The sequence below is a fragment of the Amblyomma americanum genome, chromosome 8 (assembly GCF_052857255.1).
Source record: "Amblyomma americanum isolate KBUSLIRL-KWMA chromosome 8, ASM5285725v1, whole genome shotgun sequence".
In the NCBI taxonomy this organism is placed as follows: domain Eukaryota; kingdom Metazoa; phylum Arthropoda; class Arachnida; order Ixodida; family Ixodidae; genus Amblyomma; species Amblyomma americanum.
Window position 1 is genome coordinate 41542943 of NC_135504.1, and position 19899 is coordinate 41562841.

Below are 19899 nucleotides of genomic sequence, written 5' to 3' on the forward strand. Positions count from 1 at the left end.
GAATTCCAACAACCTATGTAACATGGGGCTGCTCCGGTCCCAAGCCCCCACAACTTAGACAAACATCACTCCGAGGAACTGTGGGAGTCTGCCCAGCTCAGCTCTGACTTGGCGACGCAGCGAAAGCTGATATCCCAAGCAAGAGCAACTGCGGTGGACATTGTGGTCCTGAAATAAGGACTCCACCCAAAATCTGTATTTTTGCCTATCTTACCTTTTTGGAATAAATGTTTTCTACTACTCAGCTGTCAAAATGAAGAGCCTGCAGGACAGCGGTTCGGATAACATGGATGGACGAATCCATACGTGTTAAAAGAAAGGGGAAAAGGGATGCAACTCATAGGCTCTTCGCGAGGTTTGTAAACGCTGGTCGTTCGCGCCGGCAACGACTTATTCAACCACCACACTATCAGCATTCCGCCAGCGCTGCTTCACTGAAACTTTGAGAAACGTCCCGTGCTCCAGTCTGTAGCGTTACAAAGCATATTTGGTGAAAAGTCACCTTCCACGACGCGCGCTGAGCGAGCGTCTACACGTAACAATCATTGCACACCTCTCAATAAGTAGTATTATATGACGATTAGAGACAATAACACAGATTAAAAAAATAAACGTGCGCACCTTACAACGCGAGTGTGCATTTCGGGTGGCGTCAAGTAAATCGATCTCACAAGGTGCTAACTAATGCATAGTTTAATTCGGCCGTCATTCACAGGCTAAGCGATCTTATCTACCTTGCTTCACGAAAAAGCCAGTAGACAGCTCGCGAGGAGCGGCTTACCATCACGGGTTCCGCACTGACTGCCTTTCCGCGCGTTAGGGAAGATATAGCGGCACAGACATAAGTGGCGTTAGTCAAGAACCCGATGGTTTCCGCTGCAGATAACGCCGCTTGCAGACGAGGACAGGAAGTTTGTCGGGGCGCAGATAATGTGTTCTGCACACACAGCTCTGCTTAGTGGTTTAGGAGAGCAAATTATTAAAACATAATCGTATACACTTACCGTAAGTGGAAGATTAAGTTGGATTTCGATGAAAACGTAATCCTCGAGGGAACACACCGACGACACGAACACCCCCGACACAGCCGCACACAGTTGTTTGCGCTCGAATGATTTTCTGCCGTCTAGCGGTAAAATGGGTGAAACGCGAAACAAAAACCATTCCATGATTGTATATTTACCATTTGCACCCTTGCCGTGTGTAACTTGATCTGGTATCCAAGACCACAGAGGGCAATTGGTTTATAAGCTTAAATTCTCCACTGGCGCTTTAAAAAGTGTATAGTTATCGCGAAAACAAAACCGAAACCATAATGCTTTTTCCATAAGCTCAGGCTTTCCTACCGAATAGCATGTGCCACACTTTTCGAGTAACAATTAAAAAGATGCTTTGTGTTTTGAAAACTGATATGGGCGACATCAGCGCGACATCGGCTCCGATGCAGAAGGTATATGGGGAGAAACAAAACAAAACTGGCTTTGCGATTGTTGCGTCGCTGCACTTTTTCACGTGAATGCAAACTGCAAAGACATAAATGGCAGATGTTAATTGCGCAGAGGACCATGCCCTTTGAGGCTCTTCTAACAGTATTTCTAAGACATGGACAAATCTTTGAATTCTAACATCCGTCCTTGCGCCTTTATTTTCAGGAAGTTTAAAAGAAAAATGTGGAATCGCTGATGAATCGTTTCCGAGTTTAGAGCGTTGGATAGTAACGATCGAAAGATGGAAATAAATTGTCTCGAGCGGTTCCTTAAGGAAGAGCGAGTTGTTCGATGTCGTATAGTTGGCGGGCACCCTTACTTCACAAATGGCTGCCTTTCTTCTCTTTACCTGTTAATATCAAATATTCTTTATTTGTATTTACAAAGTACGTCACTGTAAAACGAAAAGGGGCTTTTCAAGGCTTCGAAAAACAATACACAGGAGCGCTTTTGAGTGGCATCATTCAATATTTTTTTAAATTCCGGAAATAGCAAAGAAGGTGGGGGACTCTAGACATATTTGCGGTCACCCGATGCATACAGTTCCCCTTGAAATACACAGCAAAAAGAAATAAGAACTTAAGGACGTAGTCAAAAGGCAGTGCTTAGATTTTATATAGGCAAAAAGGAGCTGAGATTTTTTATAGGCAGTTGTTTATAGATAGCCTATAGACTATCTATGAACAAAAGGAAATTAAATCTGTTACAGACATCACTCTATAGATAGTCTATAGACCGTCTATGAACAAAAGGCAGTTAAGGCTATTGCAGACTTACGATATGGATAGTCTATAGATGAATGGTAATTAAGTATTTTATAGACTTCAGTATATACATAGTCTATAGACTGGTGGAATGCTTGGCGCTGTCCAAGCTACAATGGTGCTATCCTTTCGCGATCTTCGTTTCCGTGTTTCAGTGAGCGCACGCTCGCACCCCCACTTTAGGCATTCCTCTTCAACACAGCAAATTTTGCTGCGAAGCCACCATAAACAGATTTGGCGCCTTTATTGCGAAGGGAACACACCCATAGTAAGATGCCAAAGCGAAAACCATAGGGTCTCAGAAGCGCCAATAGAGCAGCCGCTGTTGCAGCGCACGTTCTCGTGAAGAGAAAAAAACTGACAAATGAATGAAACCATGATGCCAAATTACTAACTACTCAGATATCCAGTTTTGCAAGTAAATCTAATACAAAGAAAATTTGTGTTGCTTCAAGAGAAATTATTGCTAGCGACGGCCCAAATCACGCTGCCGCCTAGCCTAGTTACACAGTAATCCGAGAGGGAGGGCTACTAACTGGCCGAGTCACAAACTAAACAAATCAGGCTCCTGGCCCAGAAAGCCGCCTCATGGGAATGAGTGTCCAGGAGAGGCTCGAACAATATAAAACCCTTGCAGAGCGGAAGTCTATCGCTATTCTGTAAAGAAAGCAAACCAAACGCCTTGACGAGATCATCGAAAGTGGGTGAGGGTGATGTTTGTATAAAGGATAATGGAGATGCTGATGAGGGCAGAGACGGTTACTCCATCACATCTTGCGTGCAGGCTGCAGTGGGTGAAGAGCTGAAATTGTGGAGGGAAGCAGCAGCGGAGCTGCCACATGAACCACCACCGCCTCAGTCTCGACCGCTCGTACTAGGCAGTTGTGGTTGTAGGTGCGACCACGGAGGTCTCGTTCAAGGCGTTGAGCACGGCCTTGAGCATGTCGTATGCCTTGAACTCGTACTTCGTGCCGTTGGCCTTGAAGCTTGCGGCGGTGCCGTCTTCGCCGAGGTCATCGAACACAACGCACCGGTCGTCGGGGTAGGCCTTCAACATTTCCTTCACCTGCAGTTCAACATTACATGTAGGGTCGTCCACAAACGGCCTAAAGCGATCGAACGTTGGAGTACGCTTGCGCCATCTAGGAGCAGCCTATGGCTCCAAACAAGACGCGAAAGCGTATGCATGCTCCCACTGACCGAGTTCAAAGTCAAAGTGAAATTTATTTGCTCTGAGATGAGGAAAGGGCGCGACAGAAAAAAGTTGCACATCCGCAGCTTGACGAAGCCCGGCCCCCTTGGGTACAGTTAAGCAGCATTCAAAAAATATACAAAGAACACTCAATGCGGCAACAAGTATTGTACAGGATACATACATATAGACGGCATTGTTGGGGTTTTATACATGAGATGCAAGAAGTAAAGTGCTAACAAGATACAATGCACGCGATACAGGGCGTAGTTACTACAATATGTAAGCAAGGAATGACGTTAGCTGTAATATATAAAGAAAAAGGAAAGGGCATGAAAGGAAAGGAAGTTAGACATAGCGCAGTGAAAGATAAGAAATAAAAGCAGAGACAATGGTGCGGAAACTAACAGAAAGCTGATGCATTACGATCTAATTTTGTCAAAAGTGAGCGTGTAGATTGTGCTTTTGCATCAACACCAACGCAACTAAAAGCGTTCAGGAGGAAGGCGACGTGAAACGATAAAGATTGATTGCCATATGTTGTGCGGAAGAAACGTTCGACTGATGAATTATTTTGTCTGGTGTTGTGGCTATGACTGTGCTTGGCAAGGTTGAACAGTTGAACAAAATAGTGATTTGCGTGCGAAACGCAGTCTTGTACTGGCAAATAAGGCGGAATGAGTAGATGGTTTCCCTTGGAAGTATGCGATATGATGCAAAGTATGCGGACGTACGACCCTGGTAAAAAATATTCGCAATGGCTCTAATTACCCTTCTTTTATATGTTTTTAGTTTATCAATGTTTGCTTTGGATGTGGTGTCCCATACAAGATGACAATAATTAAGTGTGGATAAAAATAAGGCGTTGTATACCATTCTTTTTACTTTGTAGGCAGTATATGCCGGTTCCTGCTTAATATCCCCGCGATTCTATTTAATTTGCAGCAAACGTGTTCAACGTGCTTATCCCAGGTTAGGTTTTCTGAAAGAAGTACCCCAAGTGATTTAACGTGCGTTCGTATTTCAATTTCATCATTTTCAGCAAAAACTTTTTGCGCGAGTGACAGTGGTGTTTCTTGTGCGAAAATGTATTGCTTGCGTCTATATTGCATTAATCCTCAGGAGCTTATTACCAGACAAATGCTTAACAAACTGCAATGCTATATTTGCGGTGAGTATCAAGTTATGTGGGTTATCTCCGGTAATGAACAGAGCAGTATCATCTGCATATACAAACCATTGCACCTCGCTAATAGTGGACAATATGTCATTTATGTAAAGAACACATAGGAGGGGACCGAGAGTACTGCCTTGAGGGACACCAGAAGTAAGTTTTTGATGTTGGAATTTTTATTATTGTGAGTAACATACTGAGAACGGTGTTGAAGGTACGATGATAAGAGAGCATTAGAATGTCCCCGTATGCCATAATTGCGAAGTTTCTTTATTAACGTTTTGTGTTGCACGCATTCAAATGCCTTTGAAAAATCCATATATATGCCCTAAACAAGTTGCTTATTCTCTAGATCGTCAATAATATCTCTTTTTACGCTAAAACAGCTAATTTTGTGGATTTTCATTTATTCAGAAAACCGTGTTGGCAAGGCGAAGTGAGTGAATGGTTTTCTAAAAATGAATATAGATGAATGTGGGTAACTTTTTATAATCCTTTGGGTAAGCCTGGGAGAATTTAAACGGGCCTAAAATTATTTATGTTATTTTTGACACCTCTTTTATATATCACAATCACCTTGGCTATTTGCATTGGTTGAGGAAATGTATTTTCAAAGGATAAGTTGTACATACTAGACAACACTGGAGCGATGATGTAAATATTGCACTTAATAGGGGCAATTTGCATGTCATTCGCATCACAAGATTTAGAATTTTTGATGTTATGATAGACACAAATCACTTCAGTTTCAGCAGTGGGAAAGAATGCCATACTTCCAGAGACATTAGGGATGCAATCTGAATTGGGAGAGCAAGCCGTACCTGCGCAGTCACTTTCCCCAACGGACACGAAATGCGTATTGAACGCATTAGACAGATCAGTGCTGCCTATATCTTCATTGTTGATCTTTATGGCGGTTATGGTGGAATGACTGACTGGTTTAATGATGCTATTTAGGCGTTTCCACAAGAGTTCGAAGTTTCGAGATCCCTCATGCAATTATGTAGCAAAGTAATCTGCCTTGGCAACTTTCAGCTCTTTATTTATCCCAATTCTGTATATTTTATACGCCTTTAATATACTTATGTCCTTGCTTTCAATAACCCCTAAATTCTTTAAAACCTGCATCGAGCCCACCTAGTAGGAGAGATTGCCCCAAATGCACAACAGAGCGCGCCGTTCTAGCTCTTGACTGGCGTGTAGACGACAGTACGATCGGAGACAAAGGCCTCTGGGACGCATCGGATGCTTTTGAAGACCACGGCTCTGTCATCAGCTGGTGTACCGAGACCTCACTACTGGAAAGGAAAGTTTGGCTCCTGAACTCAAACGTGCGGAAGTGAATGAGGTGATAGCTGAAGAATATGACACCCGAATTCGCCGAGATACGTTTTCATGCGTTCTGGAGACTTTTGTCACCGATAGAGACAGAGAGACTGGTTTATTTGACACCATGCGTACAAAATGTCAGGAACATGGGCAAAAATCCGAAGCAGCGGTGCTTGACGAGGCGCATGTTTCCTTTAAGTACGGGCTACTGAATTTCTACAGGTCTGTTAACAAAACGATTTTGCATTGCAATGATTAACACACCTTATAAAGATAACTGCTTTTTAAAGTGGAACAGAGCGATAATAAGCGCAGTAATTGCGACTATATTGGGTCTTTTAATGAGCGTTAATGTTGCAAAGCGTACGGAGCTTTCTCATTTAGCCACCATGAAAAGTAGAGGCCGCACTCGGAGTTCGATGTCGTGACGTGGTGCTCCCACTATAACCTCTTAAGGGGCGCTCACATTAGCGGGAAAACGCGCAACGCCGGGCGTTTCCCGCGTGCCGCTTCCCGCCCAAGCCGGTTTTTCTCCCGCGGACAGCCTGCTCTCCCGTCCCGCGGAGCGATGGGTTCGGTACCTATTTTTCCCGTGCCGGTGATTAAGGACAGCCAATGGGCGCCGACCGTGAACCGTGACGTCGGTCCCAGCTCAGTGACCCCTTCGGCGGCGGCGGAGGCTGCGCGCGTCCGGCCGGCCGGGGCACTCGGCGGCTGCTTTGCCAGGGCGACGGGAGGGGATCTAGCAGGGTGCGCTTTCCAGTCTTCTCTAGTGTCACGTGACTATCCCCTTCTCTTTCTGCTCGTTCGGGTCCTCCCTCAGCGCCTCCTCTCTCCACATTCCAAGACAACCGCAGCGAGAAAACGCGCGTAGTGTGAGCGTCATTCCGAGGAGCTGCGAGGCAGCGTCGACGTTGACGCTGTGCCGGCGCGGGAAGCTTCCCGCCAGTGTGAGCGCGCCTTTAGACACCCGCACGGGTCTTAAGGCGCGCTCACACTGGCGAGAAGCTTCCCGCGCCGGCACAGCGTCAACGTCGACGCTGCCTCGCAGCTCCTCGGAATGACGCTCACACTACGCGCGTTTTCTCGCTGCGGTTGTCTTGGAATGTGGAGAGAGGAGACGCTGAGGGAGGACCCGAACGAGCAGAAATAGAAGGGGATAGTCACGTGACACTAGAGAAGACTGGAAAGCGCACCCTGCTAGATCCCCTCCCGTCGCCCTGGCAAAGCAGCCGCCGAGTGCCCCGGCCGGCCGGACGCGCGCAGCCTCCGCCGCCGCCGAAGGGGTCACTGAGCTGGGACCGACGTCACGGTTCACGGTCGGCGCCCATTGGCTGTCCTTAATCACCGGCACGGGAAAAATAGGTACCGAACCCATCGCTCCGCGGGACGGGAGAGCAGGCTGTCCGCGGGAGAAAAACCGGCTTGGGCGGGAAGCGGCACGCGGGAAACGCCCGGCGTTGCGCGTTTTCCCGCTAATGTGAGCGCCCCTTTAGAGACGTGCCATAAAAATACTGACTGCCCATCGACGCCGAGTTTCATGCTAACGAAGCCATCTGTCCATTCGGTTATAATACAGTTAATTTCTAAACAATTCAATAGAAAGAACCACCTTTCGTTCGGCCTTCATAACATAATCAAAACATGTGCATTTAAGCCGCACATCTTACGTACATTATATTATGCATGCATCCATAGTCACGTTAGTCACTGTTTATCGTGTTGGGAAACACTTATTTCACACATATATACAGACATCAGCGCCTTCAGAATCAAGCCATCAGGCACATATCATTAAGTTCATTCTAAACACAATCTTTACCCCCTTATGCATGCGCATACTTCCACCTCAACAATTATTCACTGTGAAATTATTCATCATTACGTACTAGCTAATTAATCATCAAGCTCATATTGATGACTTTACTGATCAGCTTACAAATACTAATTCTACTAAGTTTGAACAGCGTAATAATCTTCTTTTGCCTAAACTGAGGACTAATTATGCAAAGTTTACTGGAAAATTTACCATGTGAAATTAAAGCGTCGTTTAGTGTGCACTCATTTAATCATCGTACTAAAGAATATTTAATCCATATGTTGTGTAGTTCCCATGTTCAGACAGTAGTCCCCCTTGTTTAATGTTTTGTTTTGACTGTATTACGTACCTAAGTTGCTGTTGTATATACTTCTGGCTGTGTTTTTTTTACTCTCCTTGTTTTTGTCGCTTTTTGAAGGCTGTATTTTTATGCTAATTGCTTGATACACAGCTTCCCATTGTTCGCAATTTCACACCGCTTGCTTTGCTCTAGGAGGTCCCCCCGACAGTCGTTTACTATGGGAGGTCTTTCTGCACTGATATTATTGTATCCGTTATTATTGTTTGCGCTACTGAATAAATTTGAACTTGCAATATATATTATAATCTGCCGCACTGCACGTCAATAGAGCCAATGTGGCTAGGAAGCTATATGACGTCACCATATATGGCATTCCATGACAGTAAAGACTGTGCGAACTCGGGTGGGGGAAGGGAGGATGAAGTAAAGAGCTCAGACCCTTACAGCCATTTCATAATACACTCTATAGACTCTCCATAAACTTTTGGCTATAAAGTATATAGTCGCACTATAGACAAACCTTATTGAACAGTCTATAAGCAATACAAGTCCCATAGACAGTTTAGAGACAGTCTACAGATTTATGGCCATACAATTTTAGTATACATTAAGTATGCAGTCTGCAAATTTTTTGTCTATAAGGTCTATACGCACACTATGGACCAGTCTTGGTGAATAGTCTATAGGCAATACAAATCTTGTAGACAGTTTATAGACAGTCTATAGATTTATGGCCAAATATCTTTAGTAAACTTTTAGTAGGCAGTCTACATACTATGAATAGACAAAAACAAATATCTATATGAAGGCAATAGATCCTTTATGAAGTCTATAGGCTCTCTATAGACAATTTTTATAAGGGTGGCAACAGGGTCAATGAGTTTTATTAATGCCGAAGCAGCTGCGCCTCTGGCCACATGACAGTGGCGTAATTTCTTGCGAATGGCCATCAACAGGCATTTTCGAGCTGCCGCCGTAAATGTGTTTCAGGGCTGTTCGGCGACAACTTCAGGCAGGCCGGCTCACCTTGTACCCGAGCGTGTTGCCGTCATCGTAGGCGAAGAAGCTCAGCAATACTCCGCCTCGAACCAAGCGCCAGAAGTGGGTGTGCGTGTTGTTGTCGAACACGTACGCCATGCTCTTTTCCACCACCGGATACCTGACCGTGTTGTTGCCCGCGGTAAACTGCGCAAGGGGACATCCGAAAGCGCGTAAGGTTAATTACTTCTTCCAATGCAGCATCAATGAAGTGCTTAAAGAGGCTATGAAAGAGGTTCTCAACAATAATGCGATGTGCCTAGGATGCTAAAGGACGCCGCTTCACAAATATCCTCCAGCAAGAATTATTTAAATGCGATTTGTGGAAGCCGTTATCTGTAGTCAAAATTTGAATTTCCTCGTCTTCGCGCCTTTCATTCTCCTCTCGTCACTTTTTCCATGCTGAAATGCCGCCGCTCCTCCACGGGCCGCTCGCACTCGCCCCCTCCGCCGACGCGCGAGAACCAATGCAAGCAGTCCGCTGCTGACGTAACGAGCGCTACATGACGTAGCGAGTGCGGATGCTGACGTAACGAGCCCGGATTCGGGCGAAAGCTCAGCACCGCTGGTCGCTGCCAGGTGCGGAAGCGGTAGTTTTAAAAATTGTATTGTAAATTATCGGCTCCCTTTTGAGGGCTAGTACGCGGCATGAACGCTCGTCGGACTGTACTCTACATAAGTCAAGCATTCTATAGACAACCTCAAACACCCTTTTCAGGAACCCATTTACAACGCAATTCTGGTATTATTTCGTTTCAAACAAACGCGTTCTCAATTTTCTTCCTACCCTCGATCCTGTGTGCAGCTCGTGCTACTCAGCGCTCTCTGAATGAAGCGCTATTGCTAGTTTGGCTGTTGTAGGCAAATATGCAGGGTGTGGTAACGCCAAGTGCACACAGGAATCCGGAGAACAACTAGGCGGCGTCCGGGTTCGAAAGGTTTATTTCAAATTAAGACTAAAAAAACAGCAGTTGGCGACAACAGGCTGTTGCCCACAGTCTCCTGTATACCTGCGCTAAAAAATCACAGCAGTAAGCGCAATGAGCACATAAATTCTCACGTCCTTTAAAAGCCAAACTTTATAATTTCATCTTACGCGACTGGTTTTGTGTTTGCATAACCAAACAGAAGCTTCAACAAGAGGCTTTCTTCTTGTTGCGCAAGAAATTTATGTGGCTGTCATGAGTGCGGGCAGTGCTTCACACTATACTGTGCAGGTACTATTCCACAATAGCGAATTCACGCGCCCTAGCAGTCTCCTTAGCGTAGGTCAAAGCAGAAACTTGAGCCAGTTGCCAAGTGTTCATTGTGCGTCACTACATTAATCAACAATGGGGCGGAAACACAAACAAGCTCCTTGCTTTTGTTTCAATCCCATCTTTGAACCCAGACCTGGCGAACAGCTTTGCTCGCAGGCTGCCAAGCAAAGCTGTCTTGGCGTCACAGATGGCACCTGCAAATTGTGGAGCGGCAGAGGAGCGAATCTGACTATGTATCATTAGAAATCATCGGCCCGAACTTCGTCAGCAATCACAGTTTAAAGCAAAATATGGAAACAGAAGCGATTGGCAAAACCTTTATACACGGCATGAGAGCGTAGTGGGTCAAGTAGCAAACACGTGTTAATATCTTAGCTGAAATGAAGCAGAAAGGGCAAGGACAGGTCGTGTATTGCGAGGGAAAAACAGCCGGTTGACAAAACAACGCCAGGTGGGGGCAGAAAGCTGGGTGAATGACATCGAAATCTCTTAAAGTTTAGCGATACTATAGTCGAAAGCACAGCCTTTGGTTGATGCATTGGTTATTAGTGGCGGCCTTAAAATGTTCGTTGCCTTCCGGTTCGCTTCAAGGTCTAAGATGACGCGATGGCTCGCTAGTCTTCAAATTTCTGAACCGCCATGATGATGGAGATTCAAATCTATGACGCCAGGGAGACTGGGCTAACAGCGTCCTCGAAAATGTCCTTCGACCACTCAAGCTGATGATATGAAGGTTCTTTTAAAAAATGCCAAACAGAGGGACTTCAGTAAAAGTCCAGGGGCTTAATGCAATCGCTGGAGAGGTGCCAAGATTAAATTGGGAGACTTACATTCCAGGCACCTGGAAAGGACGCTATGCATCTTTCCGCGATGTGAAACATCAACATTGTGATGAATTTGAAAAATGGGTATACGTAAGAAACCAGACTGTAAGCGGAAAGCAGGCGTACGATACACACAGATATGGATTTGCGGATTTGCTCGATGTCCGGAATTTGCTCCATATCAAGAAATGAAAGCGCACACATTCTCAGGAGCGGACGCTCGTGTTGCCATCACACACTGATAAGATAACAAAACGCCTTGACACTCACACCCAAAAAAGGGTATTTTTAAGTCAAGGTGTATTCTACTGAATATTAACAGCCCAGACATCCTGTGGGACGAAACTGGTCGCAGTCTTATTAAGAGTCATGGTGAAACTGGCACACTTCCGTTCGGTGAAATGTGTAATTCATATATTCCACCTGAGCAGAGTCATACGGCTACAGAATAATGTTTCCCAGCTTCTTCACAATATTTGCAGTTGAAGAAACATTCGTGCTGAGCTCAACAAAGGTGCTCAGACCATCAGCAACTCCCTCACACAAGTTGGTTGGGAACTGATATCAAAATTAAACTCATACTCATGCACTGAATTAGAGCACCCTAACAGCACACTAGAAGAGCATTATGCCCACGGACTACATGACTTAGCCTCACTGAAAACTCACTCAGCCACATAAGCATCGACACAACATCTCAGCCTAACATGAGGATCACCGACGCTTGGACCCAAAGGTTATGCCTAAGATGCAAATCCCCGTGGCTCAAACTCGCGAGCCAACTGCAAAGCCAAACTGCCAAGTCAAACTGCTAAGCCAAACAGCCAACTCACTTATACTCCCGCTTATAGACTCCAGCAGTTAAGCCACATCAAAGCTCAAACTCATGCAATCAAAAACGAAGGCTAACATCCAACCAGCACAGGCTCACAATTCCACAGGGGGACTCATGGACTCGCGAATTCTGGCTGGCGCCAAATTCACATGAACGCTCACAAGAGCTCTGTCAACCTCGGGTTTCTGTGGGAATTCCAGCCCCAATAAGCTCGCTTGGCAGGACCTGCGACTGAGCCCTATGCTGAGACCGTTACCTGATAGCGGCTGTAGCGCTGCACGTCTTCCTTGTTCCGGATCGGCTTGACGAAGTCTATCTTGTCCACGCTGTTTCGCGCGTAGTTGATGGCCGTGGTCACGGAGAAGCAGAGGCGGGATCGATTCAGCACTTGCTTCCAGTGCGGGAACTCAGAAAGAATGTCCAGCTGCACACAAAGAACGACGGCAACTTGTTGACTGTGAGCATTGAAAGAAGATGCTGTAAGATATAGTATTTATTTATTTATTTAGTTCTCAAATGCCCCTTCGACAGGGGTTTCACATGAGGCGCGGGTGGCTTCACAGACGATTTCAACGGTGGGCGGCTTCACAAAAGAAAATTTTCAATGGCTGTCCTGAAATTTGTCGCACTGGAGTGGTCAACCGCTTCTTCAGGCAGATATTTCCAGTCTTTAGCTGTTTGTGGTAAAACGAGTGAAGGTGCGATAATGTGCGCGCGTGCGGCGGGTATAAAGACTTATAATGACTGGTCTGCAATTAATGGCGGTGAGCGGGAAATATAACTCTGTTATCAATTGGAAAATGATAGAGCTTGCGGTAGAGAATGAGCCTGGCTATTTTATCTCGCATGGTACGATATATTTTGGTTTGTGTTGGTTTTGGTTTGGGTTTTTGGGTTTAGGGGGGTTTAACGTCCCAAAGCGACTCAGGCGATGAGGACGCCGTAGTGAAGGGCTCCAGAAATTTCGACTACCTGAGGAACTTTAAGGGGTGAAGCTGGTCTTAGAAAAAAAAATTTTCTTAATCAAGTCACAATAACGAATCTTCAAGAGATACGTATTTTTGCCTGCTGATTCTAAATATGTGATTCAATGTTATGTAAAACAAGTCCTTGTGCACTTATATAATAATTTGATGTAACTTTTTGCCGAGAGCTTGCAAATAACTTTTCCTGCAGGGAACTTGCTAGAACACATGCCATTGGCTTGTATTGACATAGCGATATGCAAAAGAGCGAAATTATTAGCCGGTCTTTTATAGAAGTTGACCTACAGGGTTTCTAATTTGCCACTTCACAAACAGGAATAATAATAATAATTGGTTTTTGGGGAAAGGAAATGGCGCAGTATCTGTCTCATATATCGTTGGACACCTGAACCGCGCCGTAAGGGAAGGGATAAGAGAGGGAGTGAAAGAAGAAAGGAAGAATTAGGTGCCGTAGTGGAGGGCTCCGGAATAATTTCGACCACCTGAGGATCTTTAACGTGCACTGACATCGCACAGCACACGGGCGCCTTAGCGTTTTTCCTCCATAAAAAAGCAGCCGCCGCGGTCGGGTTCGAACCCGGGAACTCCGGATCAGTAGTCGAGCGCCCTAACCACTGAGCCACCGTGGTGGGTCACAAACATGAAGAAAAACTTGATTTCGTGATGATTTAAAAAACCTGTATCTCACCTTCTGCAACAGGCAGGATGATAATTTTACCCTTATTACATAGTTTGATGTCAAGAGAAACCAATAGCATACAACCTAACAAGTTCGCTGCAGCAGAATTTCTTTCAAACTCTCAGAAAAAAGTTACAAAAATATTGCAGAAATGCACAAGGACTAGTTGGACATAAAATTATATTACATATTTGGAATCAGCATGAAAAAATACATGTTCCCTGAAGATTTCATAATTGTGAGTTCATTAATAAAAATTTATTTTTAAGACCCTCCTCCTCCCTTAAGGTCCACTCACATCGCACAGTACACGGGCCTCTATAATTTCGCCTCCATCAAAATTCAACAGCCGCGGCCGGGATCGAAGCCGCGTCTTTCAGGGCAGCAGCCGGGCGCCATATATACCACTGCGCCACCCACCGCGGCGGTCACTGTGCGGTAGGGTGTGGTGCGGTGCGGTATGGTATTTTGTGGTATGGTATGGTATCGAATGGTATGAAATTGTATGGAATGGTATGGTATGGTACGGTGTGGTGTGGTACAGTAAGGTACATACTGTTTGGTTTGATATATGGAGTGGTATCGTATGGTACAGCGTTTAACGTTTTCTAATCCGAACTGGAAGCAATTTTTTGAAATGGCAATTCCTATTGGCAATTTACACATGCTATGTAATAATAACCGCGGGAAAATATGTAGCCACATACACAATGTTTAGACGTTTTTTAATATTCCATTTTTTTCAAAACATTCGCGTTCACAATGCCAATAGCATTGGAAACAGCTCTATTGTCGGGAGTGCGAATTTCTCCTTCCTGATATTCGAAGGCAACCTTGTAGCTGCGCGAAGTCTTGGCAAATTATAGCGAGAATATTGCAGACGAAATTGGTGTGCTTGATTAATGTTTTCTCTCGCCCTGCCAGGTGTATCAGAAGTCGTGGCAGGCAATATAGCGTTTGTTTACCAATTTCATCTTACAGCCTATCTGTGATACGCACGTTCCACAACGACCCACACGTGACACAGTTCTGTGATCACGTGACCATCCTCTTAACGTACTACGCGCTTCCTTTGTCACATGAAAAAGGGGTGCACGCTAGGGCTACTCAATGGGGGGAGGGTTCATGATCTTACCCTACATGCACACCCTGCCTCTCGCTTCGTGCAGTCTTTGCCAGCCTCAAAAGCTTTGAAACGCTTCTTACACGACACATGTCTGCGAGAGGAAAGAGCCCGAATGCCTGTGACCGGGTCCAACAAACGCAGCATGCGCTTCCAACGTCCTTCCAAGGACATTCCAATGTCCTATCTTAGAGAATGTCTTATCTTTTTTATAATAATGGCGTTTCAGAACGCCAATGTTTTAGAACGTCAATGTTCTTAAAAATAAAGATCTGCATAAACCTCACCGCCACTTAGACACACAGGCTTTAGCTGTTTGTTTTAATTTCACGAAATTGCCAACTCTGTTTCATTACTTGTGTTTTTTTATTTTATTTTATTTTTCTTGCAACAGGGAACCAGAAACACTCGGCTATGGCAAGATCCAAATATGTACTTTTACCAGTAATATTTCAAAGTCTGCATTAAGTCAGTAACGGATATTATAGTTTCGATGTTTTCGACACCATCATGCAGCATGCGAAAACAAATTTCGAAGTAATGTGTGTCTTCAAGCAAACATTACATTGAGATTAACATGAGATATTAGAACACTGGGAGATGGAAGGCTAATGTTCCGAAGCTTTGGCTTGGCGCCTGGCTACTACAAACACTGCAATGCTGGTCTGATCATCTTAAAATGACGGCCTGTGGTACAGTCCTTGGTACAGGACTGAAAGAATATCGGCGCAGCGACAACAAGAAATGCGTATGTGTTGTCCTTTTCATTCTTGTGTTGTCGTCGTTTCGCCGCAGTTTTTTCAGCTGATAATCAAGATTTCATTTCGAAGCTCTAGCATAGCTTGACTTATGGACGGCATGACAAATGTCCCCAGTTCCCGAACTCAAGTCAGATGATTATGCCTTGTCAAGTGTTTTACCGAACTCCTGGCCATCAGCAGTCCAGTAGAAAGCTTGTATTTGTCGCAAAAGCTTGTGAATACTCGGTGGTCTCTAGCATCAAACCACGCGCCTTTTTTCCCCCTCAGACAAGGCGAATGCTCCAGGATCTGCCGCACTGCTGCGATCGTTGTGTAGGCTTCCGGTGTCCTTTAGAACGCCGGGGCTTTTCCAACGTACATCACCCTGCCCCACAAGGATTTTTCAGGTTGTCCCCCAATGGAAATAGGACAACTGGCACGGGTATTCGATGAACCTCCCCTCATCCGCATGAGTGCACCGACTAAGATCCACCCGGAATGCATTACAACAGGTTGCAAGCTCTCGAGCAGCCCATCATGGCTCAAAAAAGGTCAATCGAACATAGTCACGCGCTACTTTGGGACGTTTAACTTCAAATACCACCACAATTATTGATTTATCGTGTTGCGGTAGCTTGTCCCTTTTGTAGCGTAAGCCACAGCGGCTGAGTTTCACCAGTTTCATATGCATCCTGGAGAGCAGTGCTGCCCATGCGCGAGGAGCAGTGACGTCACAATGGTGAATAAAAAAGCCCTGCGTCGCAGCTGGGAACCGAACCAGAGCCTTTGGCGTTTGAGGCGGAGGCGCTACCACTCCGCCACGACGGCTCGATGTTTAACCGCGAATAAAGGCTCAAAATGATTAAGCGCGAGGTATCCGACATAAGGAAGTTTAATATGGGGAGAATGGAGCTTGCTCTAAACAACAGAGGTAGCCTAAAAGCGGTGAAGAGGAAACTAGGCATGGGGAAAAACCAGCTGTATGCGTTAAGAGACAAGGAGGCCAATGTCATTAGCAATATCGATAAGATAGTTTAAGTAGCCGAAATAACCGAATGGGGTTGAGCGCATATGGCAGGTTCTCTCAGATCATGAATAGCTGGTTACCAATATCCCTCAAGAGAAAAGTGTGCAACAGCTGTATCTTACCGGTACTCACCTACGGGGCAGAAACGTGGAGGCTAACGAAAAGGGTTCAGCTTAAGTTAAGGACAACGCAGCGAGCCATGGAAAGGAAAATGATAGGCGTAACGTTAAGAGGCCGGAAGCGGGCAGAGTGGGTGAGAGAAAAACGTGGGTTAATGACATCCTAGTCGAAATCAAGAGGAAGAAATGGGCTTGGGCAGGGCATGTACTGCGAACGCAAGATAACCCCTGGTCCTTAAGGGTAACGGAGTGGATTCCAAGAGAAGGTAAGCGTGCAGGGGGCGGCAGAAGCTTAGGTGGACGGATGAGATTAGGAACTTTGCAGGCATAGGGTGGGCGCAGCAGGCAAAGGATAGGGTTAATTGGAGACAGATGGGAGAGGCCTTTGCCCTGCAGTGGGTGTAGTCAGGCTGATGACGATGTTGATGAGTGAATGTGCGCCTTTCATATATTAACTCCTCCGAACCAGATGTCGCCGTGCTTACGCTACGTGTATCCTGGCCTAGCAGAGCTTGGTCATCATCAACCTTTTAGGGTTGTTTCAGGGCCCTATTAGTTTTTTCACCGTTCAGCTCGCGTCTTGCAGTGTTTGCACGAGTGTTCTGTCGTGTGATTTCGTTCCTGTGCTTTTCTCTGTTTGCACTACGCCCGGCACATCGGAAGCAGCACCACTGCACGTGTGACGCTCACCATCCCTCTGGTGTGCGGACCGGCTGGATTGATTGGGTTCGGCGGCGAAGCCGCCAAGTATGGTGACTGCCTCGTATCCAGGGTGTTGACGATGTTGGGCTCATCGGTGCTGTTGCTGGTGCTGATCCCCACCACATCAGCTTCCCTACAACATGGAAAGGAAGGCGCGTACTAAGAATTTTAACGCCGAAACGGGCCAAAACATACTGCCGTGCGCGTTAACTCTTCGCGCACGGGCTAACAAACATGAAACGGGACGGAAAGGACGAGATAATTCTGATATTAGGGCCTATTTGTCCACGTGGTGTGTTCTTGTCGGACCACAATAGAGGAGGAGCCCCTCGACGTGAAAATAAATTACGACCGGGCTCACAAAATGTATAAACGTACCTCTTATTTGTTCAGAAGCAATAATGGTGTGTCTATATTGTTATGTGACTACACAAGATAAATTTAAATGGAATATATACAGCAAATCTTTGCTTGCATGTTTCCTTCATTCAAATGATGCGTCAGACATTAGCAAGCATGGACCACCCCGTGGTAATCGCCTACGACCTCTAAATTATTTATAATTGAGTTTCAGGCGCTCTTTAGGTCTCAGTTTTATGAACTGAATGATGGCTGTGACGTGTAGTTCGTGTTTAGGTCGCGTGAGCCATTAAAAAAAACGGCTGTACAAGTGCTGATACGTCGTTTGTTATTTCAGCTCTTGAGGCTGGCTGGCTTAAGTGTTGTAATGAATTAAAATTACTTATCAGCCAATATGTTGCAGCTTTTTAAGTCCCTCAGGTGACCTTAACACCAACTACAGGGGTCATCTCTGGGCAGCCTACAGGCAGCCCCAACTTCTTAGCCCACTTTGTGCTAATTGCGTGGATCTCACAAGCCCCAAAGATGGCAGCCCTCGCAAGGTTGTTGCGCATCGCTTAACTGCAGCACAGCTGAGTCAAGAGTGTTATGAGGACTTCCAGAGACCTATGAATGCAAAGAATGACCGATTCCACATATATGGGCGTTAACCCATTATCTCTATACGAAGAACTTTCGCCCTTGAACAATGAATACGAACACCGAAATCAAATGAAAATCGAACTGAAAGCGTACCTAATTCGCATTTGGCCTAACTAAGCAAATTGGCCGTCAATTTTTATGATGCGCACTGTTGTGAACCTTCGCATTCACTCTTAATGAAATTAAGCTCCCTATATATAGGTAGCCGATCGCAAATGTTCAGCCAGCAAAGAGTGATACGCATGAACATTTGCATCGGCGGAGCCTAATTCAGGTTGCTTATGCCAATCCTTTCTTTGAAAGAACGTTTGAGGTCACTGCGGTAACCCGCACCACTGGAGGAATGCGAAAGCCTTGACGCCTCCTCGTTTCTCTTTGCACCTCTTTGCTTAACTTGTCCCACCTCCTCACATTTACTCGATTAAGCACAGACGTAATTTCATGGAATTTCCCATTTACCACAATTTATTCTATTATTTAATCAAGTTCCATCAATTGCCCATTTTGAGTTTTAAATTTGGAGAAACGTTTCGTTTTCAAATTTGGGGCCACGCGTTGGCTCCGCCCGTACTTCCGGTTTTTCAAATTTGGCGCCACACGCGGCCGTGACTCCGCCCAGTTTTTGGACATTTTTGGCTCGAAATAATTAACTAATCAACTTATCGTCATAATTACTTTTTCTACATCAACCTCACATCATCTTCTTTTGATTAAAGCCATTCGTTTAGCGTTACCTGTCTAAGTTCCTCACAACTGCTGTGGACACGTTTTTGGAAACGTCCTTGTCGACGTAGCCTAGTAATACTTTCGCATTAATAAGGCGACTATTAGTAATTGTCTTCTCCGTCGCGTTGAGCCTTTCCGTTTGTGGTGTGTCACCACTAAGCGCTGTCGATCGAGTTGCTTTCGAGTGGCATTCAGGCTGCTCATGAGCGTACCTCAATAAGTTGGCGACAGCAGCCTCACTCATGATGGCGCTGCCTCCAGGCCAGATGGCAGCCGTGTGAATCAAGGTCCAGTTTTTCTCCAGGATTCCAGTGGGATTACTCGCTTTTCGGCGGAATATCTGCTCGAAAGCAAAGAAGCTTAGCATTATCGCAGGGTCCCCCACATATCTGATAAACCTGATAGATTGGCTAGCTTCTGGGAGGCACAGTACAATCTATCTCGAAAGAGTACGCCTGATGTTTCCCTATACATTTGAGATTTTTACGTTCTTTGTTTTTTTGTTTACTCATTTTGCATTTCTTTCGCTGTTCTCATCTCTGTCTCTGTCATGAATCTAGAGGTTTCATTGATGACCATGTGCTAGTGAAGCTCCTTCTGAAGTACTGCGCTCGTCCTGTGTGATTGTGTTCCGGAGTACAGCCTCTACTTCGGCCGCCAGCATACCTCTGGTAGATTTTTTTTCACTGAGATAAGAGCCTGAGAGATCTTCCTAGTGCTCCTACGCTTTTACACGACACATGGGGTCTTTTGGCGCTAGTCAGACCGTTCTT

At 45.5% G+C, this 19899-nt stretch overlaps 2 protein-coding genes across 3 annotated transcripts in view; both read right to left on the bottom strand.

Moving 5' to 3' along the window:
• Positions 1 to 1094, bottom strand: part of LOC144101480 (uncharacterized) — a 252786-nt gene extending 251692 nt beyond the window's left edge. Inside the window, exon 1 of the mRNA XM_077634661.1 lies at positions 1005 to 1094. The gene's annotated coding sequence lies outside the window, so the exon portion shown is untranslated. The remainder of the gene's footprint in view (positions 1 to 1004) is intronic.
• Positions 1095 to 2345: 1251 nt separating this feature from the next.
• Positions 2346 to 19899, bottom strand: part of LOC144100246 (uncharacterized) — a 56213-nt gene continuing 38659 nt past the window's right edge. For both annotated transcript variants that reach the window (XM_077633256.1, XM_077633255.1), the window contains 5 exons: positions 19339 to 19466; positions 17387 to 17531; positions 12279 to 12446; positions 9093 to 9251; positions 2346 to 3317 (listed from right to left, as the gene is read on the bottom strand). In XM_077633256.1, coding sequence (XP_077489382.1) covers positions 3126 to 3317; positions 9093 to 9251; positions 12279 to 12446; positions 17387 to 17531; positions 19339 to 19466 — 792 coding nt within the window. In that variant the 3' untranslated portion in view covers positions 2346 to 3125. The remainder of the gene's footprint in view (positions 3318 to 9092; positions 9252 to 12278; positions 12447 to 17386; positions 17532 to 19338; positions 19467 to 19899) is intronic.